The following is a 22,279-nucleotide window of genomic DNA, read 5'->3' as shown; positions in this document are numbered from 1 at the left end:
GGAGGGAAGAGGGGGAGGGAGGGTAGGAAGAGGGGGGAGGGAAGGAGACAGCCAGGAGGGAGGGAGGGAAGGAGCAGGGGGGAGGGAAGGAGGAGGGAGGGAAGGAGAGAGGCAGAAGGGAGGGAAGGAAGAGGGGAGGGAGGGAGGGAAGGAGAGAGGCAGAAGGGAGGCAAGGAGGAGGGGGAGGGAGATGGGATAGGGAGAGAGTCAGGAGGGAAGAGGAGAAGGGAGGGAGGGAGAGAGGGAAGGAAGAGGGTGGAGGGAGGGAGGAAAGGAGAGAGGCAAGAGGGAGGGAAGGAAGAGGGAGGGGGAGGGCAGGAAGGAGGAGCTAAGGAAGAGGGGGAGGAGGGAGGGGAGAGGGAGGCCGAGGCGGGAGGAGGGCCGACAAAGCAGGTGCATTGACCGCGGCAGGCGGGCAGGGGCAGACCCAGGGGGCGGGCGCGGGGCGGGCGCGGGGCGGGGGCGGGCGGCGGACATACCGGTGCAGACCAGCCCTGCATCCTCGTTGTGGTCACAGTTGCTCCGACCCCAGGGGCTCCGGGGACAGTCCCGCAGAGCCTGCTCTCCGCCTCCACAGCCCACGTCATCCATCCACACGGGCCCTGAGCCCGGGCCAAATCTGGCGCCTCCGGGGGCGGCCAGCGCGCCCCCGCAGCCCAGCTCGCGGCAGGCCACGGCCGCGTCCCGCAGGTCCCATCCGTCGTCACACACCGTCCCCCAGCGGCCGCCGTGCCACACCTCCAGGCGGCCGGCGCACCCGTGGGGGCCCGAGACAAGGCGCAGCCGCTCTGGGGGGGGAGGGGCAGGGAGGGAGGGGGTGGTGAGTCTTGTGCGAGGCAGTTTGGGAAAAGCGGATTCAAACACCCTTCATTTTCCATCTGGGAAAACTGAGCCCCAGAGGGAGCAGTGGCCTGAGATCCAGGGAGGGAGCGGCCACCTGGGGCCCCTGATGGGGTGGGGATGGGGTGGGGGCACAACGGGAGCCTGGGCCCCGCTGAACCCCGAGGGACACAGTGCATGCTGGGGTCCCCAGGTCAGTCCAGGCTGCACGGATCGTACCCTGTCGGGGGGCTCCAGCCGTCAGCACAGGGGCCCTGGTGGATTTGGGTTGCTTGAGCGGCCGCAGGCTCTTCTTCCTGGAGTTGTTCTGTGGGGTCCCAGCTGGGCGGGGGGCTGGGAGAGACAGCGGCCAGAGCGCGGTTGGTGGGGAGCTGTTCATCCTCCCGGCTGGGGGCCCGCACTGTGCTGCCTGTGAGAGTCCCTGAGGGTGTGAAGGGGGCTGTGACAGGGGCCCCTCGAGGTGGTGAAGCGGGTGCCCCTGTCTGTCCCCTGGGAGATACCAGCACAGAAGTCCCCTCACAGCTGGAAGCGTGGCCAGGGCGGACTCACCGTGGGTCACAGGAGGCTCCTCAGAGCCCGGGCTCAGCTCCCCAGACAGCCCCGGCCAGGGGTCCCCCTCCAGGATCGAAGGTGGATCGTCCCTGTCCCTGGAGTTGGCCACACGCTGACCTGTGGGACGGCACAGGAGCTTGGCAGGGGCCCCCCCAGGCAGTGGTCAGCTGGGAGTCCCAGAGGGAGACACCTGGTTTTGGAGGGGATGTCAGGGGTGGGGGTGCCTGGACTTCTGGACCGTCCGAGTCCCTGGGTCGCATCTGCAGAAGTGCCCCCGAAGGAGGGCCCAGGGCCTCTCACCTGCACAGACGACGCCTGCGTCCTCCTCGTGGGAGCAAATGTGGGCCTTCCAGCCGCGGTGGGAGCAGAGCCCCAGCTGTTCCTCACTGCCCCGGCAGGCCAGCTCACTCAGCCACACGGGCCCCGCGCCCTCCCCGAAGAAGGCGCCTCCGGGGGCGGCCAGCGCACCCCCACAGCCCAGCTCGCGGCAGGCTACAGCCGCGTCCCGCAGGTCCCATCCGTCGTCACACACCGTCCCCCAGCGGCCGCCGTGCCACACCTCCAGGCGGCCGGCACACCCATGGGGGCCGTCAGCCAGACGCAGCCGCTCTGGGGGGACAGAGGAAAGGCTGGGACGTCCAGGAGGCCCGGGGCCCGGGAAGGGCAGGGCCAGGGGTTGGCCTGCAGCGTGAGGTGCGAGGCCGGCCACCCTGGCCGCTGCTGGGGGCCCCAACTCCTGGGTTCCCAGGAGAGCAGGGGCCCCACAGGAAGTGGGAGGTTGGTCAGCGGTGGTTCTGGGGGGAGCAATGCCCGAGGTCATAGGCGCCCACGGGGCTGCCGGGGTCCCCCTGGAGGGTGAGACTGGACAGGGGTGGGTTGGAGCTGGGCAAGGCCAGACAGAGGTGCTCAAGGCCACTTACCAACAGCCTGGATCCCCATCAGAGCCACTGGAAGGGAGGTTGGAGGGGTAGGGTAGAGTGAGGGCAGGCCCCAAGGGGGTGCTTTCTCCTTGTCTTAAATACACACACACAGAATCTGCACATCTCTGAACCAGAAACCCCACTGCTGGGAAGCAGGACTCTGGGCATTGGACTGGGCAAGACTCAGGTCTCTGAGACGGGCGGGGTCCCACATGCCTGGGGTCAGGGCTGGGAGCCAGGCCCTTTGTGCTCCCCCAAGGGCCTGGTTAATGTCAAATGGTGAGTGACCCCTCCCCCCCGGGGTCAGGGCCGGTGGTGGGGGCGGGTAGTCCCTGGGGTCCTCAGAGGGTGGGACTGGGTGTGCAGAGGCTGGGTCCCTTGGGGGATCAGGCAAGGAGAACCAGATGTCCCTTATCACAAGCACCAGGGACAAGGCCCCGGAAGTTGGAGTTGCTTAAGGGTATGAGCTCAGGGGTCAGAGGTCCCTGGGTCCCCAAGGAGAGGGGGTCACTCACCGATAAGGCAGGCCCAGACCCTCATGTTTGCAGACTCCAGGGCAGGGACGGGGTGAAAGGGGACGCGGAGCAGGAGAGGGGAGGAGGCTGCGGCCACCGGAGGGAGGGAAGGAGAGAGGGAGGGAGGGAGGGAAGCGCCTGCCAGAGGCGCCCTGGACCGGGAAGAAGCAGCAGGCCGTGGCTGGACGCCTTGCCAGAAGGAAGAGAGGCTGCCTGCCGAGGAGGCAGCAGGGGACAGGAGCGGGGGCAGGGAGGGGGCTGGCCAGCAGCTGAGTTCTGAGGAGGAGGGGGGTGGAGGCGGGGAGGGAGGGTGTCCAACTGCAAACTCCCACGGGGAGCCGGGAGCCGCCAGGCCAGGCGCCCTGCGGTGCTTAGAGATGCTGAGGGGAGGGCGGGCGGGCTGCAGGAAAGGGACTGGACAGAGGCACGCACAGGCAGCCACCCTCTGCCTCCTCTGTCCAGCCAGGGGACATGGTGAGACCAGGACGGAGCGGAGGGAGCGTACATTCAAACCAGCAGCAAGACAGCTTACAGCCAGACACCAGGAAGGACTTCCTGATTGGGAAAGGAACGGGAGGAAGCCCTCTCGGTTGGCCCTGGTGGGGCTGAACGCAAACCCTTCAGGCCCCCCAGCTGAGGGAGCACTGGGTGAACCCCAGGGAAATGGGAGTGGGGGGGCCAGGCGGACTAAGCGCTGAGTCCTGGGTGAGGGTGGGGGACTCCACACACACACACACACACACACACACTCATTCCCCCCGCCCCCCACTCTCTGCACCAGGCAGCTGTGAGGCGGAAAAAATTCGGCAATGGGGAGCGGCAATGGGGAGCGTGAGTCAGAGGGCTGGCAGGGAGCGGGGCTGCCGTGAGCTCACTGCCTCCCCTTCTCCCCGTCCAGCACCCCCAGCAACAATTAATGTCAAGTCGGGGAAAGGAGAAGCCAGACAGAAGGGGGAGGGAGGCTCAGGGACAGACTGGAAAAGACATCAGAGAGAGAGAGAGAGAGAGAGACGGCCGCACAGCAGTTTCAGGCTTTATTAACAATCGGGTGTAAAAAACCAGATGGGTCTGGCCGCCCCTCTTGGCTCACCTTCCGGGGAGGGGCCCGGCGTGGGCAGCCCTCTGCCCACCCTGTCCTTGCCAGGGCCTCTCTCTGGGCGGACGACCCTCCTCTGCAAAGGCTCTGCTCATCCCCTCCAAGCAGTCATCAAACCGCTCCCCATTTCCAAGAGGGCCTTGTCCCCCTTTGGGGTGCCCCCACAAGTCCTAACCCATGGGGCCGGGCCCCCTCTCCTCCTCCCCACATCTCTCCCCCAGGCTGGAGCACAAACGGTGCGACCTTTGCAGACAGACCGAGGAGGTTTCTCAGTGCAGACAAAATCTGGATCAGGGGGCCGCACAGGTTGACCTCTGTGAAAAGTTCGAGCACTACAGGCAGGCGTGAGCCTGCAGTGGGGTGTCTTGCCCTCTGCAGGCCTGCCTCTGGGCCCCGGGCAGGCTGGGGATTCCCAGAGGGAGAACCCGCATACAGTAGTCGCTCACTAGGTGCTCTCCCTCCTGCCAGGGTCCGGAGTCACAGGTCCTTGCTGAACTCCCTCACGAGGGTGTAGCCCATGCAGCCCCAGCTCCCCTCAGCCTGGTAGCCACACCCCTCCAGCATCCCCGCCACGCCCCACGCTGCCACAGCCACGGGGACCACAAGCCGGGCCCGGGGCTCCCCCATGCCTCCCGCCCAGGCCCGTGCCCGGGATTCGGCGAAGGCCAGCAACCGCCTGCCCACACCTCGGCGGCGGTGCCATCGAGAGACAGAGAGGCGGGTGACCCGGGCCCCGTCGCCAGCGTTGGAGCCTGGGGCCAGGGCCAGGACCCCACACACATCACCCGAGCTGCGCACTGCCACCCAGGGGCCCCCCAGGCCGCCTGGGGGAGGCAGTGAGCCCCATCGGGCCCGCAGGCCCAGCTTCATGGCTGCCACAGCCAGGAACACGGGCAGGAGGAGGGCCAGGGCGAAGGAGGCCAGGACGAAGCGCAGGCCGCTGCTGGCCGCTGCGAGGAGCAGCAGGGCCGGTGGCCGTGTCAGGGCGTGGAGGGCCACACGGTTCTCCGTGTCCTTCACACCAGCCTGTGGGCAGAAGGAGCCGTCAGAGCCGGGGGCCTGGGCCTTCCATCACATTAGGGCCCCGTGCCATCCGTCATCGGGGAGAGGGGAGGGGGTGGGCCCAGGCAGGGGCGGAGGGGTGGGAGCTCCCAAAGGAGAAGGGAAGGCGGTGTGATGGGGCCTGCGGCCAAGGAGCAGGCAGGGAACAGGACCACGTCTGCTCTAGGCTCCAGTAAGCAGAACGTCCAGCACACCGGGCCCTGAGCGAGTGAGGGAATTAGGAGCTATGCCGCACACCCGATTCAGGGGAGCTGCAGGGAAGGCTGAGGCCACAACAGGACAGAGGACTGGCCCAGGTCAGAGTAGGCGCATGCTCCGGACACCAGGAGGTGGCACTGGGGGCAGGGGGAGACCCAGCGCCAGGCTGCGGCCCAAGGGCTCTGCTTGAAGAGTGCTGGGGAGGAGGCTGGCGCAGGGGGGCGGGCTGAAGTCTGCAGAGGAGGGAGGGACCTGGTGCCACGCCCATCTCACAGCCCTCCAGCTATTAAAACTTTTATTTTTAGTAATCTCTACATCCAAAGTGGGGCCTGAACTCACAGCCCCGCCGTCAAGACTAACCAGCCAGGAGCCCCTACAACCTTTCTGACCCTAGGGGTAGGAAGAAGGCACTAGGAAAAGAAGGGACCGAGCCAGGAAGCCCCTTAGGAGGAAAAGATCAGGTTCCAGGAGTGCGGGCTGGCTCCGGCAGGTGGCTGGAGCCGCTCACGACGCGGCCCCGCCTGCTCTCACCTTCAGCATCTCCAGCACCAGGGGTTTCTCGTCTTCCCTCATCTCCCGCACTGACAGGTGGCCGGGGGCCATGGCAGCCCCCAGGCTCCCGCGCCCCCGAAGGCAGCAGGCGTGCACCTGGTGAAAACAAGCAGGCCAGCGTCAGTGAAGGGCACCTCTCGTCCCCACAGCGCCCCAGACATGGGGACCAGCAGCAGCATGGTCCAGATGGGGACACCGGGAACGCTCGGGACCCCCGAGCGAGGTCCCAGGCAGGACGGGATTCACCCTCCACCCCGCGACCTTCCTCAAGTCTCCCGGACACCCCCCCCCCGCTCCGCCCGCCGCGGTGCTCAGCGAGTTCCCCCTAAAAGCCCTGCGGACGCCAGCACCCTGCAACCCGGGGTTCCCTCCCAGGCTCCGGGGCTGCCCTGGGGAGTCAGCGGAACTCCCCCCCCCCAACAGCCAGGGCATGGACCACGCTCCCGGCCCCCCAGGCGTCCCCGACCCCCGTCGCAGGAGCAGGCACCGGAGGAACCCCGGCAGGTCGCTCCAATCCTTGCACCAGGTGTGGGGGCAGCAGGGTCGGGAAGGGGTCGCCTGCGGAAGTGACGTCGCACCGCGCACGGAGGGGGCGGGTCCGCACCCTGCCTTAGCAACGGTTGCCAAGCGTCCGGGCTGGGGTGGGCGGGTGGCAGGACTCCGGGCGCGGGTCGGGGAGGGAGCGGAGCGAGGAGCAGCGACCCCGCCAGCGCTGGGGTGGAGGGAGGAGACGCGAGCAGACGCGGGACGGGGCGGGGCCGGAGGGGATGCGGACGGCGGGTCGGGGCAGAACCGTACTTACCCGGGCCGCAGGCGAGAAGCGCACGTTCGCTTCCTGACCTTCCCTGGTTGCTAAGCAAGCTGAGAGGCGGGTGGGGGGGCGGTGGTGGGAGCGCATCAGTTCTCATTGGCTCGCGGGCCTTCGCGGGAGGGGCCGCATCCTGTGCTCACTAGTTCCCAAACGCCCGACCCCAGGAACCTCCACCCCAACCCACCTGGGCTCTCTCAGGCACCTTCGGGATAAGGATTCCCACCCACCCATTTTTCAGATGAGGGGAGCGGTGGGGTGACTGAGCGCACAAGTGGCAGAACCAGGATTCTGGATCCCAGCTCCTCCCCACTACAGTGACCCCCGCAACGCTTTTTTAAGGATAAACAGAACCTCACGTAGAAGTGGCTGGCCCCAAACCGCAAAGTCAGTCACCTGAGAGCTAGGAAGCAAGAGAGAGAAGACTCCAGGCTCCCAAGCGGTGGCTATGGCCATGACATTCCCCCTACCCCAGCCGCCCCCAAGAAAACAAAACACGGGAGAGGAGATTCTGGTCTTTATTAGCAAGCCCAGCCTGCAGCTCCCCTCCCCCCACCCCCCAGCCTAGCCCAGCCCAAGCAGTGAGTCCGGGTCTCTGTGTCGGGCAGAAGAGAACCCAGGGGTTCTACTCAAAATGTGTGCACCAGCTGGACTGCGGGCAGAGTCTGGACAATCTGGATGGAGGGCAGCCCCTGCGGGGTCATGCCTCCAGGTGCAGCGCCGGTGGGCACCACTTGTACCATCTGGGAGGGGGGAGCCGCGGAGATGCCCACTGGGGCAGAGGCTTGGCCAGGTGGTGGTGGGGTCAGGAGCTGCAGCGTGGCAGCGCCTCCCCCACCGCTGCTATTCTCGAGCAGTTCGGCGGCTGGCGCACTGCGGATGATGAGCAGTTTCTGTCCGGGTGGGCCTGGGGCAGGAGGCTCGGCCAGCCCAGGGGGGAGGGTCTCCACCTCCTGCACACACAGCTGGGTCTGCTCCCCATCGGCCCCGCTCAGCACCAGGACGCTCTGCAACCCCTCGTCTGTCTGCAGCGTCTCAAAGAGCACATCCTGGACGACACCACTACTGGCCTCACCATCACCCGGCTCCCCCGGGCCGGGACCGGCCAGCAGCTCCTCGGCTGTTCCACTCTGAACCACCAGCAGATTGGGGGCCTCAGTGGTCACAGCTCCCCCGCTGGGATTGGACAGCGGGCCTGCCACAGGCTGGAGCTGGACGGTGGTCACTTCCTGAGCCGGCTGGAGCTGGACCGTGGTCACCTCCTGGGCCGGCTGGAGCTGAACAGTGGTCACTTCGGGGGCTGGCCGGAGGGGCTGCAGCTGGACCCCACCCACTTCCTGGGCCCCTGCCTCCCCGCCCCCTACATTCTGTAGAACGATGAGGCTCTGCCCTCCCCCGCTGGCCCCTGCGTTGCCCCCTCCCTGAACCCCCAGTCCCCCGGGACCTGGCAGCCACACTACTCCAGGCCCCTGGCCCGATTTCCCTGCGGCCCGTGGGCCCTGCCTTCCGCGGCTGCTCCCAGCACCAGTACTGGAGGAGGGTAGCAGGAGGAGCTTGGGGGGAGCCGGTGGGGGCGGGGGCGTAGGGGGTTGGACGCTGCTGGGGATCAGCTGGAGGCCCTGGGCGGTCTGCACCAGGAGAAAAGTCTGGGAGTTGGGGGCTGCCTGGCCCGGGGGCGGGGCCGGGGCCGGGCCCCCTGCCACCTCGAGGGAGAGCGTGGCCTGGAGGTGCGGGAGAACGTGGACGTCCTGGGTGGCGGATGGGGCCGGGGCGGCAGCCAGCGGGGCGGGGGGCTGGGAGCCGGCGGCGGCGGGGCCGGCGGGGGCGGCGGCGGCCGTGGGGGCGGGGGCGTGCGTCCTCAGGTGCCGCTGCAGGTAGGCGGCCATGACAAAGCTGCGGCCGCAGACGGGGCAGGCGAACGGGCGCTCGGCCGAGTGCGTGCGCTGGTGCAGCAGCAGGTTGGACGAGTGCGTGAAGGTCTTGGGGCAGAGCGGGCAGCGGAAGGGCCGCTCGCCCGTGTGCACGCGCTGGTGCTGCCGCAGGTTGGTGCTCTGCGTGAAGCTCTTGCCGCACACGCCGCAGGCGTAGGGCCGCTCGCCCGTGTGCACGTGCCGGTGGCGCCGCAGGCTGGACGAGTTCTTGAAGGCCTTGGGGCAGTCGGGGCACGGGTAGGGCCGCTCGCCCGTGTGCTGCCGCAGGTGGTACTGGTAGTGCGAGGACCACTTGAAGGCCAGGCCGCACTGGCCGCACGTGAAGGCCCGCAGGCCCGTGTGCACGCTGCGGTGTATCTGCAGCAGCGACGAGCGCTTGAAGGCCTTGGGGCAGTCGGGGCACTGGTAGGGCCGCTCGCCCGTGTGGCCCCGCTGGTGGTAGAGCAGGGCGGACGAGCCCTTGAAGGCCTTGGGGCAGTCGGGGCACTTGTAGGGCCGCTCGCCCGTGTGCGTGCGCTGGTGGTGCAGGAGCCGGGATGACCAGCGGAACGACTTGCCGCACTCCCCACACTCATACTGGGCCGTCGGGGCGGGGGCTGCGGGGCCGGGCTTCTCCCCGGGCCCCTCGGTGGTAGAGGCCGGCGCCATGTCTGCGTGGGAGCCGACCATCACACCTGGCGGGGGATTCCGGGTCAGGGGAAGGCAGGAGCTCACCCCACCTCCACCCAAACACCCCACCTTCTCAACCTGGACATACACCTTTGCCCTTGAAGATGCAGAGGGCACCTCCCCACCCACGGGATCGAGAGACTCCCTTAGGAGCAGGGCCCCCAGTGGTCCAGGTCTGCCCCAAGGCAAGGCTCTAGGTGCTGAAACAGAAAGTTCTGGCAAACTGGGACGAGTGCTCACCAGCCCTAGGATGCTGCCCATCCCCTCCAGGAGGCTAGACAAGTCTGAGAAGGCTGTGCGTGGTCTTCAGGAGGCCAAGCACTTCCCTTAGGGCTAAGCGCCTTCCCTCTACAGATAGGCACCGTCCTTGAAGAAGGCCGGGGGTCTCTCTAGCACCCTGGCTTCTGATCCTTGACCCTTCTCCCTCTAAAGCCTCACCTTCCATCCTGCCTCAACACCGGCTCCCACTGCCGCTATAACTAAAGCCCTGTGTGCATTCCACTCTCCACCGCCCCCCCCCCCATCCTGCTTGCCTACTCCCTCTTGTGTATTAATCAAAGATCCCTAACCTCCACCAGACCCCTAAGGGCACCGCACCTTCCACCCCATCCACATCCTCACTTTCTGCCTGGCGGCAGTCTCCCTATTTTTTTTTTTAATTTTTAATTTTAAGATTTTATTTTAATTTTTTAAAGATATATTTATTTATTTGAGAGAGAGAGCACAAGCAGGAGGGGCAGAGGGAGAGGGAGAGAGAATCTCAAGCGGATTCCGCGCTGAGCATGGAGCCTGATGCGGGGCTCCGTCTCATGAGCCTGATATCACGACCTGAGCTGAAACCAAGAGTCGGCTGCTCAACCGACTGAGCCACCCAGGCACCCCAAGATTTTATTTTTTAAGTAATATCCACGCCCAGTGTGGGGCTTGAACTCACAGCTCCGTGATCAAGAGTCGCGCGCTCGACCGACTGAGCCGGCCAGGCGCCCTTGGCTTCAGTCTCCCTTTGCACTCATGCCCATGCATCTCCAAGTTCCGGGCACTGCTCACACTGCACACACACACACCCACTCAACAGGCGGTACTGGACATATTTCTGTGCCCGTCAAACCTCTCTCCTTTCCCCTCCTCCTCTTAGCAGGTGACCTTGCCATTGATCTTGTCACTGAGAACAATCAGAAGAGAACGTTCCCATGTTCTAACTACTGTAGCAGTGATTCTCAACGAGAGCAATTGACTCTCACATCCCAGGGGACATCTGGCAATTGTGGGACTGTCCAGTTGTCAGCTGGAGGGGCTAGTGCTCCTGGCATCTAGTGAGGGGAGACCAGGGATGCTGCTCGACACTCTACAGTGCACAGGACAACCCTCCACAGCACAGAACGATCCAGTCCAAAACATCAGTAGTGCTGAGGCTGAGAATTCCTAGGCTACCCCTCCCCCCCCTTGCCTGCCTCGGCCCATGGACTCTGACTTCCCACCTACAACTTCTCCTTACCTCCTGGACTGTTTCAGTGTACCCACAAGCTGCATCTCCCATCCTTAAAAAAAACAAACGGCAAAACCTTTTGCCCCACCCCACCCCCCTCCAGCTATGGCCTTATGTCTCTCCACCCCCTTTGCAGCAAAGCAACTCGAAGTGCTGTCAATACATGCTTTTTCCTGGGGCGCCTGGGTGGCTCAGTCGGTTAAGCGTCTGCCTTCAGCTCTGGTCATGATCTCAGGGGTCCTGGGATCAAGCCCCGCATCGGGCCCTCTGCTCAGCGGGGAGTCACCCTCTCTCTCTCTCAAATTAAAAAAAGAAAAATACATGCTTTTTCCCACCCCAAACCCCATCACTCAGATCCTCCTCCCCCTGACTCTACTCCTGGCCTCCCTGGTACTAAATTGCATGGTCTCTGCTCAATCCCCAAGGGTCCCTCCCTCCTTAAGCCACTCTCCTCACCTTGGGGCACCTGTTCCTTTTCATCTCCCTGACTTGTGAATTTAGGAGAGCCCAGGGCTCTGCCGACCCTTGGTCCTCTTCCTCATCCACACTCTCTCCCAGGGAACCCCCACTCATTTTCAGGATCTCAGTCTATAAGTGGGATGACTCCAAAATGTATCTCTATTTGACACCCTCTCCTTTGAACTCTAACCCCCTGCTACAGTATGCCATATGGACGCTTAACAGACAACTCAAATTTATCCTGCCCCAAATCTAACTTGGTGGGGTTTTTTTCACTCCTGCTCGCTCCCTTCTCCACCCACAGTCTCCATCTCTGAAAACCGCTCGGTCCTTCCTCAGGCGTCGCCTCTTTCTCTCACCACCTATGCCCAATCCAGCAGCGGGTTCTCCTGTCTCAGCAGGAACATGTCCGGAATCTGGCCACTTCTCTCCTGAGTCCCCCATTGCCACCTTTGTCCAGGGCCTTCCTCCTGGGCAGCTGCAACAGCCTCCTAAAGCAGATCTCCATGTTCCCACCCCTACTCCTCCTACCCCCAGGATGCGCCCAACACAGAGGCTGCGGGGAACTTGCCCTCTACTGCTCCCATTTCAGAGAACACAAATCTCTTACAGGAGCCTACAGACTTCCCATGCCATGGCCTCCTCCCCTCCCTGACCTCCGGCTAGCCTCTCTGACTCTCACACCATCCAGTCACCACCTGGAGCCTCACACAGGCCCCTGCCAGGGACCTCCCCCCGCCTTCTTGCCAGGGTGCTTGCTGACATGTCACCTCGGGGAGACATTTCCTGCACCAGACCTCAATGTGCAACCCCTTCCAACACTCCCCGTCCTCTATAGGACTTCTCACCTCCTAACCTGCTTCTGATCGGGGTTTCCCAACCTCAGCACTGTTGAGATGTGGCGCTGACCAGCGCCGAGGGGCCTGTCCCGAGCACTATGGGGTGTTTAGCAGCATCCCTAGCCCTCTACCCACTAAATGTAGTGGCATCTTAATCACTGTCGCGCTCCAGCGCCTAAGACAAAGTCCGGCATAGAGCGAGCACTGAGAAAACCTATTCTGAAAGAAAAAAGGCCGGGCATCCCCTTTGGACAGGCTATGAAGATTCCCTTTAATAAGATGAGCATCCTCTTTAAAATGTAAGCAAGTCCTTTTACGAGAAGCTGCCCGAGCCTTTCGGAAGACCGAGCATGCCGTAAACAAGAGGCATCCGCCCCCTGCAAGAGCCGGGCCCATCTTGCCCAATGAAGAGCACCCCCTTCGAAAGGCCGGACCACACCCTTCCATCAGGCCCGACGTCCCCTTTAAGAGGCTCCTCCCACCGCATACCCATGTCCACCTTTGTTGAGCTAAGCTAGTGTAGGCTGCGAAGCCACCAGGACTCAGGAATTATTCCTTCGGTGTCTGGGACACTGTCCGTGACCTTTCACAAGACAACCCATCCTTAGAGGATAAAAAGCGGAAGCTGAGGGGACCTGCAGAACCTCACCCGCCGCTCCAAACGCAGCCCCTTGCCCTTTAAAAGGGCGGAGCCGGCCTGGCGGACAAAAGTCGGAGGTGAAGTAGCGCCCCTCCCTTTAAGGCGCCCCTTCCGGTTTCACGCTCGCCGTTTCCCCAACGTCTCCGCCCTCCGGTCCCTCCCCCCACCCCCACCCCTCCGGTCTCTCACCTGCGGCCCCGACCGGGGGAATGAGCGGGGGAGACCTAGGGCCTTCCCACGGGGGCCGACGGGAAGACGGGGCCCCGGCAGCGGCGGGACAGGACTGGGGGCCTGGGAGGGGGGCGGGGGCGCGCTCCCTCCCAACAGCCCCCGGCGCGAGGCACCCAACCTTTATCGGTCGCCTCTCGCGCACACAAACCCCGACGTCCCCGTTGGCGCGTCACGACGCCACGTGCGCCGAGGCCCCGCCCGCCCCTCCCGTTGGCCGGCGGCGGTCGCTCGTTCCCCAGCGTAAGCGGCGCACGGCATCGTGGGAGTTGTAGTTCTTCCCCGACGCCCGGCTGCCTGGTCGTCTTGGCGGTAGCGGAAGTCCCCCCAAGGCCGGGGAAGGCCGGCCCCGGACCTGGGGCGGGTGGCTTGTTCCCCCTTTCGACTATCGATTCTCCCTCTCTGTCATAGAGTCCCTCTGCAGCAGCGCGGTTTCCGAACGGCCTAGCCAGCCAGGGGTGTGGGCCTTCCTGGCCTGGGCCCCACGCCCAGGCCCTGGTCGATAATTTCCCCGTGGGGAAACTGAGGCCCGCGAAGCTTCCTGCCCCCCAGAGGTCCCACGCGCTCGCGGTTCCCGGGCGTCTGCTGCGTGCCCGCGTTGTGGTCGTGCAGGAACCTGGGCCCCGCTGTGCCTTCTCCTTCGTGGCCTGGGGGCTTAGGGAACCACCGAGCTGTCCCGGATCCCCTGTCCCCCCTTTCGACCTCAGCCCAGAACGGCTCCAGCCTTTGAGCCATTCTGGCTAATGAAGGGCTTCCAACACAGTTTCTCAGCCATGGCGCTAGTAACGTCTGGGCCAGATCGTTCTTTGTTGTGAGGGCCATCCGGTGCCTTGTAGGGGGTCAGCAGCCTCCCTGTGCCTGGCCTCCCCCTTCTCCCCCCCACATGTCCCCCCGTGGAGAACCACTGCTCCAAGGCACTCCCCCTCAGCCTGAGGGCTGTTTATCAGACCAAAAGGACCTTCTGCTCCTACCCCACGCCTCCTCAACTCCTGTGGGGAAGCCTGCGATGCTAGGTGGGCTCCCATTACGTGCTCAGCAGCACTCAGCCGTGGTTCATGACACAGGGCACCCAGCAAGGGGCCTGATCAGCAGCAAGCGGTACTCTTCGTTGAATGAGCCTCCCAGGCAGTTTCCCAAGGCCCCCAGGCAGGCCCAAACTCAGGTGTGATCCGAGCTGATGTGGACCTGTCTTTTTGTCCCTGCCCTGCAGGATCGTTTTTGCATGTCCAGTGAATGCGTGCATGGGAATCCTAGGATTCCAGCTCAGCCCAAACACCCCTTTCACTTCAACTTTTACCTCCCCTGCCAGAAAGGAAGCTGCCCAGGGACTGGCAGGGACACATGAGCAGAGCTCTGAGCTGTTGAGGAATAAAGAGGGGAAGGAGACAGTTGCAGCCATCAGGGTAGAGTTAGGAGGCCCTGCCCCAAGGGGTTGGTCCCCACCCAATGCTAGAGCTCCCCAATACACCGGACCCCACCCCCTGAAGTTGCTCCCAGATGGAGGGAGGATTCCACACTGGGTCAAGGTGTGGATGTGGAATGTATGGCCCAGCTGGCTGCAGGGAGAACCTAGGCCCACCTGCTTCATCTCAGGCCACTGGGGCCCCTGCAATAGTGAAAGGAGCTCTCCGTGCCAACAGAGCCCCAGCCAGCCCCCATCTACCTGCCAGTCAGGAGGTACGAGGGAGGTGAGAGAGGCCAAGTCCCAGCACTTGTCAGCCATCCCCTACTCTGGAGCCAGAAAATAAAGGTTTTGAACTCAATGGCCTCAAGCAACTGGCTGTGCAGATTTAACTGGCTTTTTCCAAACAGTAGTAGCTGGACACCTCATGTAGAATCCTCTACAAGGGACATCATGGGGCCCTCATACAGACAAGCAAACAGCCTAGCAAACACCGCTACAGGCCCCTGGCATTCTTGTTTCTGGCCACAACACCCTGCCCCAGGTGCTTTTGGGGGAGACTAACCCCCTCAACTAGATCAGGCATCTTATCCAGCCCCAGACCCTCCAAGTCCTTGTCCCCCACCTTGCCAGCCAGATGAACCATTCATCCCGGAGGACAGAGCTGGGAGTGGGGACTGCAGCCTTTGAAGGTAGCCAAGACCTACCTGACCCTTCCTAGGGATCTAGGCTGTTACTCCTGCCCCAAAGGCCCTATGTGCATGTGGGGTTGTCCCTCTCTGTCTACCCCCATCCCAAAGCTGTCAGCCAAAAAAGGGTTGGCAAGGGTCTGCACCCACCCCACCTCCTGATTCCAGAGAAAGGCAGCCCCACTCTCACTGGTAGTCAAAGGAGAAGAGACCCTGGGAGGAATTGGGGAGCCTGGACCTTTCCCTCTTCCTCACACTCCCCCCTCCCAACCCTGCCAGCCACACTGTGGGTGGTGGCAAATGTGTCCTGGGTCTCTGGAACAGTCCAGCTCCAAGGTGGCCCAGCCAGGACCAGAGTCTGGGCCTGCCCTCTTTGGGATCACAGGGTGGGGAGGGGGCTCAGGTCTCACTCACGGTGCCCCCACATGCTCAAGCCCTCCAGTCCACATCCCTTCCCTCTGGAAGGAGGGGGGCGTGTGATGTCAGGCTGTGCGGACATTCGGTTCTGGTTTGGGCCACTCAGCCCGTTGCCTTCGTGATGGCACCACTTGTGTTCACTAGAGAGGCGAGGATTAGGGGCTGGGGTGAGAGGTGTCCCTGGAGCACCTGTCTCCCCCTACACACACAGCAGGAGGTATCTGGACCAAAGACAGGACTCCCAGGACCAGAGGTAAGAATAAATAACCTTTTTCACCTGAGTACAGGAAAGAGAGCAGAGATGCACTTTAAGCAAGGTGGGGGGTGGGCAGGAGCCCAGGTGCTGGCCTACACCTCCCACAGACTAAGGATGGTCCTTTTTGACATTTCTTGGGTCTCCCATGGGGTGCCCAGCCGGCCCTGCCCACATGGGCCTGTCCCAGGGAAGAAGTGTTATCCCCACTTGACTGGGGGCTAAGTAGAGGCCCTCGGAAGTCTCTTGGCCAAGCACAGAACCAGGAAGTGATGTAACATACTGAACCCGGAAGTGATTTAACCAGGAGTGTCTCCAGCCCCAGAGACCATCCCCACCCTAGGCCTATCTAGCAGGTCCCCATATGCATGGCCACAGCCCAGTGCACAGGAGCCAGAGGAGACTCCCCGGCTGGTCACACTGGGTCACATGGTCCCTCCTGTACAGGGAAAACACATCCCTCGGTTTTAGGTATAAAAATGTGGACCAGGGACAGATCTGCACCAGGAATGGCCTCCACTTTCCATGACGATCCCCAATGACCCACGCCCTCGTACACTACATGCCTTTTCTTCTCATGGCCAGTGGATATGACGGACATCACTCCTGTGACAGGTTATGTGATACGGCGAAGGTGAAGGGATTTGGGCACGTGCAATCAAGGCTCCCGGTCAGTTGATGTTAATCAAAAAGAAACATAATGGTTAATTTTATGCGTCCACCTGACTGAGCCACAGGAAGCCCAGGTATCCGGTTAAACTCAATTTCTGGGCGTGTCTGTGAAGGTGTTTCTGGAAGAGATAAGCATTTGCATCAGTAGACCGAGTAAAGCCAATGGCCCTCCCCACCGTGGAGGGGAGGCGACTGGCCATCACCCAATCCGTGGAGGGCCTGGCTAGAACAAAAAGTTGCAGGAAGGTGCAGGAAGGTTGGATTCCCTCTCTACCTGACTGAGCTGGAATGTTGATCTTTGCCTGCCCTCGGTGCTCCTGGTTCTCAGGGCTTCGGACCCAGACTGGAATCCACACCATTGGCTCTCTGGTTCTTAGGCCTTGGAACTACACCACTGGCTTTCTTGGCCTCCAACATGCAGATGGCAGATCATGGGACTTCCTCCATTATTGCACGAGCCAGTACCTTACAGTAGAGCTCTTTATATATAAAATGTAAGATATATAACATCTCTCTTTCTCTCTCTCTATATATATAGGTAGATAGATAGAATAGACACAGACATAGATCCTACTGGTTCTGTTTCCCCAAAGAACCCTAATACAGAAAGATTGTACTAGGTGGGCCTGATATAATCAGGCAAGGTCTTTGAAGCTGGGTCTAGAGGTCAGAGATGGGAAATGTCAGTGATTCTCCTGCTGGCCTTAAAGCCACCGAATTCCATGAGTTCTACAGATGAAAGGAAATGAATTCTTCCACGTGAGCCTGGAAGAGGACCCAACCTCAGATGAGACGGCAGCCCCAGCCTACACCATGATCGCAGCCTCGTGAGGCCCCGATCAAGTGCCTGGACTCCTGACCCGTGGCAACTGTGAGAAAATTAGAGTACATTATTTTAAGCCATGGTATTTGTGGTTATTTGTGACACAACATAGATAACTAATACACTTCTTGTGTTAGTTTGCTGGGGCTGCCCTAACAAGGCCCCACAGGCTGGGTGGTTTAAACAACATAAATTTATTTTCTTATATTTGAGACTAGAAGTCCAAGATCAAGGTGTTGGCAGGGTTGGTTTCTTCTGAGGCCTGTCTCCATAGCTTGTCTTCTCTCTGGGTCTTCACATGGCCTTCCCTATATCTGTCCGTGTCCAAATTTCCTCTTCTTATAAGGACACCAGGCATATTGGTTTGGGCACAGATATATGACTTGATTTTAACTTAATTACCCCTTTAAAGACCTTATTTCTGAATACAGTCACATTTTGAGGTACGGGGGTTAGGACTCCAACGGACGAGTTTGGGGAGACACAACTTAGCCCATACCATGGTGTGAAACAAATATAAGCGGGTTGGCCTCTGAGTTCCTGGCTGGGAACACCAGGAACCTGCCACCTGTAACTTTTCACAATAAATTTTAAGGGAAACAAAGTCCCTCTGGGACTAGGTAGAGAGATTGCAGATGAGCAGGATGGAGGCAGGGAAGGACAAGTTTTGTCTGGGCTCCTGGCCTGATCCTGACACCTCATTTCCCCCCTCCCCATATTAGAGAGGGATTCAGGAGTGAGGTCTCCACATTCCAGGTGCAGCGAGGCCAGCAAAGGAGGTTTGGGGCAGGGCCGTGAGGTCTAGGCACTACCTCTGCTTCAAACCCTACATAGCTCCTCGTCACTCTTGCCTTCATAACCCAACTCCTACCTGGCCTACAAAGCCCTAAGGGTTCAGCCCCTGTCCACGTCTCTGACTTTACCTCTTCCTATTGTTCCCTCTGCCTGGGAAGCTCCTGGCTGCCCTGTCTTCCACTCAGGCTGCAGGACAATTGTCACCTTCTCAGAGACGGCTTCTCCATCTGAAGCAGCACCCCTCCCCCATCCAACCTCCATCATCCCGGACTGGTCTTTTCTTGTTTGTGGGTGTCTCCCCCCCAGACTCCTCCAGGGACACACTGTGCTTGTCTTGATCACTGCCACATCCTCAGTCTACTGTTGGTGCTCAATCAATGTTTATTAAATAAAGAAACTTCCCGCCCACCCCCCGCACTGGGATGGGGTTGGGATGGGGTTGGGATGGGGGTTGGGATGGCGGAAGGGAGCCTGTGAGGACCTTCTCATACCAGGAAGGGCAGGTCCTCAACAAATCTCAGAGGAAGCCAGCCCCCAGCTGTGGGTGACGCTTATCCATGACCAGACAGGAGGAGAGGGGCCCAAAGGTGAGGGTGCTGCCGAGGACGCACAGCCTCCCAGCGCTGCCCGGGATGTGGGCGCCCCCTGGTGGAGCATCCTAGGCCCGAGTCAGGAGGGCTGGCGGCCCCAGCTGTGGTCCAGACTCCCCGGGCCGAGGGACAGAGCTCGCTAGCAGATGCTGCCCGGGGCTCCTGGTATTGGATTCGGGCCTGCTCCTGGGGCCGGGCTAGCAAAGGTCATGCCCGGCCATGCAGTGGCTGTCCTTGAGCCTGAACCCTGACCCCCAGAGGGTCCCCTCCCCCACGGCCCCTTGCCAAGGGACCCTGCACATTCCCCTCTGGGCCTGAAAGTCACAGGTCAGGAAAACTTCCAGGCTGTCCCATAACATCACATGCACGCCCAGGATGTGCACACACGTGAACACACACACACACACACACGCCTTGCCCAGGCCAACAGACAGACACAGACTCAGAGACGCTGTAGAGACAGAGACGGCCAGAGAAGCTGAGAAGCAGCCATGCGAGCGCTGTGGCTGGAGACAGCGAGGAGGGGAGGACAGGAGACATCCAGGGAGGGGCCGAAAAACCAGGAGCGCCAAGGGGCAAAGTGCAGCTCAGTGAGGGGGCTGGAGACCCTTGGAGGCGCCCAAGACGGCCGCTTGGTGTCTGCCGGGCTGGCCTGGTGGCCCCCATCCCGAGCCCTGGGCCCGGCCTCTGCTGCCGTACTTGGGCTGTTGCCCCTGTGCTGCCCCTGCCCACAAGGGCATGGTGTCGGGCCTGTGCTGACTCGAGTTCAAATCCCAGCTCGGCCACTTACTTGCAGCGTGAGCTTGGAGAAGTCACGGCAGCTCTGGAAGCTGGAGAAGGCTTAGGGGACGGATTCTCCCCGGGAGCCTCCAGAAGGGACACCTCGCCTTCAGCTCAGAAGACCCATCTTGAACTTCTGACCCCCAGAACTGCAAGAGAATAAGTGTACGTGGTTTTAAGGTTTGTGTTCGTGCGTACCCCTAGGACACTCACCCCCCCCCCAATGCAAACCTTTAACGCAGTCCCCCCAGAGCAAACATGGAGACACCTCTCCCGCGCCAGCCCAGGCCAGGGTCCCCCACTTTGACCAATGCCCTCCCAGGAACAAGAGGACCCCACTCCCACCCCCCAGGAGCCAGCCTCCTCACTCGCCACGTCCCAGCCTCCCCCAAATACCAAGGGGCCCCCCAGGCCCTCAGTACAATGCCTTCAGGGAAACCACACCCGTGTTTTCTCTTCCCCTCCCACGGCCACAGCCAGGCTGTGCCAGAAACAGTCCCTCCTGTCACCCACCTAAGCAACCAGGCCAGCCAGCACCTGTCCCCCGCCCCCTCCGTTGCTCTCTCACTGCTCTGGCGGAAATGCAGGGTTTGGGGCTCAACCCCCTCACACAGAAGCCAACCCGTCATGCTGGCTAGAGGCCTTGGGCACAGGCGAGCCCCCTCTCTGAGCCTGTTTCCCCAGGATGCTGGGCCCAGAGCCGAGGGAGGCACAGGGGGGATACGTCTGCCGGTGGGTGGGCAGATGTCAGGTGTCTGCCCCGCAGCTGGAGCTCCCAGGGAGCCGTGTCCCCCTCCCTCCCAGCCTGCACCCAAGCCTCCCACCACCCCCTCCCCTCAACTCCAATTAAGGGTCCTCAACGCTAATCGATGCGGTTGACTCAGGCCCTGGCCTCGCCTCCCTAATGAGGCCTTTGTCCCCATAATTGGCTATCTCCAGGTGCTTTTCTCTGCCCCCCACCATGCTGCCCTGTCCCATATCCTAGGTCCAACTATGTGCTAATTGGGCCCCTGGGGGGGCGCACATAAAGCTCCCCCCTTGCCTTCCTATATCAGACCCCACCCACGGGTTCCTCCAAGCTCTGCATCCAGCCTCCAAGAGGTAAGGATGGGGCATAGGCGGGAGGACTTGTCCTAGTTCCCCGGGCCCTGCTTCCTCCAACCAGAGCCTTGCCTCCCCTCCAGAGTCGGCCTGCCCCTCCCAAAGGCCCTCTCCTCTCCCGTCTGCTGTCTGCCTCCCCAGCCCTGAGCTCCTGGCCCTGGTTGCTCCTCTCACCTCAGATTTAGGAGCTGCTTTCTGACCAGCAGGACTATTGTGGAGAAGCTACCCTGTCACCCCAGCCATGCACCCCGGGGCCCCTACAGCCTCTGCAGTGTCTGAGCCCAGCCCGCGGGAACTGTGTGCCTTTGTGAGTGGGGCGGCCACCCACATGCTGCGTGCCCTGCACCCTCGGCGGACCCGGCCCCCCAAAAGGAGACCCAACCATAGGAGGTTTCTGCACAACCAGATCTGCAGGTGAGTGGGGGTGGACGAGGGGAGGGGCCAGACAGCTCAGAACGGGGGAGCCCAGGCCCAGACAGAACAGAGAGAAGGGGACCCCAGAATGCAGTCAACACTCAAGATGCATTTATTGAGCCTTAACTGTGTACCGGGCCCCCGAGATCCATCTGTGCAAGTAGACAGAACCCCCTGCCTTCATAGAGTCTGTGTTCCAGAGGCAAGGCGGCTGATCAGGGACAGCTAGATAAAGTAAGTGATATGTGGATGGACCTTGAGAACACGATGCTGAGTAAAGAAGCCAGACACAGAAGGCCACACATCGCATGATGCCATTTCTGTGAAACGTCCAGAACAGGCAGAGCCAGAAAGCAGGGGAGCGGTACCAGAGGAGGCGGGGATGGCGAGTGATTGTCACTGGGCTCAGGGCTGCTTTCTGGGGTGACGGAAAGTTCCAGAACAAATTAGAGGTGGAAGTTGTACATTGCGAATGTACTAAATGCCACTGAATTGCACACTTTAAAGTGGCTCATTTTAAGTTATGTGAATTTTACCTCAATTTTAAAAAATTATCTGGCATGCTATGAGGTGATAAGTGCCATGGAGCGCGTGCTGGGGGAGGACTGGCATTTTAGGTGTCAGGGAAGGCTTTAGCCTCAGGTCACTGAAGCCAGGGAACAAGATATGGATGTCTGAGGGAAGAGCATTGCAGGCAAGGGACAGCAAGTGCAAAGGCCCTGAGGCAGGAACATTCTTGGAATACTTGAGACCCAGTATGGCTGGGGCACAGTGAAAGGGGGAGGGAATTAGGTTCTGAAGAAACGGAGCTCCCCATTTAGCACTATATCATTCAGCCTCTGGGCTTTTGCACATCCTGTTCCCTTTGTGGGACAATGCCCTTCTCTGTCTCTGGGAATGTAGATGGGGACCTGAGCTCCTTCAGGTCTGTACTCACGCCTGTCCTCCCTCTCACACCTCACCCAGCCCTGCCCCACCTGGCCCTGTGCTCTCCCCTCACTCTGTGACAGTAACCAGTTTTTGAGCACTTGCTGTGTGCCAGGCACACCATACTAAGGGTTAGACATACGATATGTCACTTAATGCTCCCAATAAACCTGCACAGTAGGTTGTCTTTGTCCCTACATTAGAGCCGAGGAGGCTCAGAGAGATTCGATGACTTATCCAAGCTACACAGCTAAAGAATGGATACAACCCACGCACTCTGAGTCCAGAGCTCATGCTCTGTACTACTTTGCTGTCCTGCCTGGATACAGCCTCTCAGGGACTTGAGGATGACGATGATGTGATGATGGTGGTGATGGTGGTGATGATGATGATGATGGTGTGATGATGGTGGTGATGGTGGTGATGGTGGTGGTGGTGATGATGGTGATGACGATGATGAGGTGGTGATGATGATGGTGATGACGGTGGTGATGATGTGATGATGGTGGTGATGGTTGTGATGATGGTGATGGTGATGGTGATGGTGGTGGTGATGGTGGTGATGATGATGGTGATGACGATGATGAGGTGGTGATGATGATGGTGATGACGGTGGTGATG

The 22,279-nt window shown here is 61.3% G+C and overlaps 3 protein-coding genes and 1 long non-coding RNA gene across 7 annotated transcripts in view; all 4 read right to left on the bottom strand.

Annotated features, from left to right (window-relative positions):
- Positions 1 to 3,119, bottom strand: part of SSC5D (scavenger receptor cysteine rich family member with 5 domains) — a 21,929-nt gene extending 18,810 nt beyond the window's left edge. Inside the window, exons 1-6 of the mRNA XM_034986079.1 lie at positions 2,828 to 3,119; positions 2,313 to 2,339; positions 1,693 to 2,001; positions 1,390 to 1,509; positions 1,060 to 1,173; positions 480 to 788 (exon numbers count right to left, since the gene is read on the bottom strand). Coding sequence (XP_034841970.1) covers positions 480 to 788; positions 1,060 to 1,173; positions 1,390 to 1,509; positions 1,693 to 2,001; positions 2,313 to 2,339; positions 2,828 to 2,852 — 904 coding nt within the window. The 5' untranslated portion in view covers positions 2,853 to 3,119. The remainder of the gene's footprint in view (positions 1 to 479; positions 789 to 1,059; positions 1,174 to 1,389; positions 1,510 to 1,692; positions 2,002 to 2,312; positions 2,340 to 2,827) is intronic.
- Positions 3,120 to 3,844: 725 nt separating this feature from the next.
- On the bottom strand, positions 3,845 to 6,575 carry NAT14 (N-acetyltransferase 14 (putative)). Of its 4 annotated transcripts, none has more exons than XM_034986434.1 (3): positions 6,538 to 6,575; positions 5,715 to 5,831; positions 3,845 to 4,949 (listed from the first exon to the last, which is right to left on the bottom strand). In XM_034986434.1, exons 2-3 carry the CDS (start codon positions 5,784 to 5,786, stop codon positions 4,401 to 4,403), a joined length of 621 nt encoding a protein of 206 aa, XP_034842325.1. In that variant the 5' UTR covers positions 5,787 to 5,831; positions 6,538 to 6,575; the 3' UTR covers positions 3,845 to 4,400. The 4 variants fall into 4 exon arrangements, with proteins under 4 accessions (XP_034842325.1, XP_034842324.1, XP_034842322.1 ...); XM_034986433.1 differs by lacking the exon at positions 6,538 to 6,575 and adding an exon at positions 6,340 to 6,399; XM_034986431.1 differs by lacking the exon at positions 6,538 to 6,575 and adding an exon at positions 6,223 to 6,296.
- A 519-nt stretch (positions 6,576 to 7,094) lies between these two features.
- On the bottom strand, positions 7,095 to 12,943 carry ZNF628 (zinc finger protein 628). Its single transcript, XM_034986177.1, has 2 exons — positions 12,757 to 12,943; positions 7,095 to 9,148 (listed from the first exon to the last, which is right to left on the bottom strand). Exon 2 carries the CDS (start codon positions 9,141 to 9,143, stop codon positions 7,173 to 7,175), a length of 1,971 nt encoding a protein of 656 aa, XP_034842068.1. The 5' UTR covers positions 9,144 to 9,148; positions 12,757 to 12,943; the 3' UTR covers positions 7,095 to 7,172.
- Positions 12,944 to 18,488: 5,545 nt separating this feature from the next.
- LOC117997944 overlaps positions 18,489 to 22,279 on the bottom strand; it is a 45,623-nt gene continuing 41,832 nt past the window's right edge. The window contains exon 3 of the long non-coding RNA XR_004675928.1: positions 18,489 to 19,365. This is a non-coding gene — a long non-coding RNA (uncharacterized LOC117997944). The remainder of the gene's footprint in view (positions 19,366 to 22,279) is intronic.

The sequence above is a fragment of the Mirounga leonina genome, unplaced genomic scaffold (genome assembly GCF_011800145.1).
Source record: "Mirounga leonina isolate KUSES-001 unplaced genomic scaffold, KU_Mleo_1.0 Mir_376, whole genome shotgun sequence".
In the NCBI taxonomy this organism is placed as follows: Eukaryota; Metazoa; Chordata; class Mammalia; order Carnivora; family Phocidae; genus Mirounga; species Mirounga leonina.
This window is presented reverse-complemented; position numbering and strand designations above follow the sequence as displayed.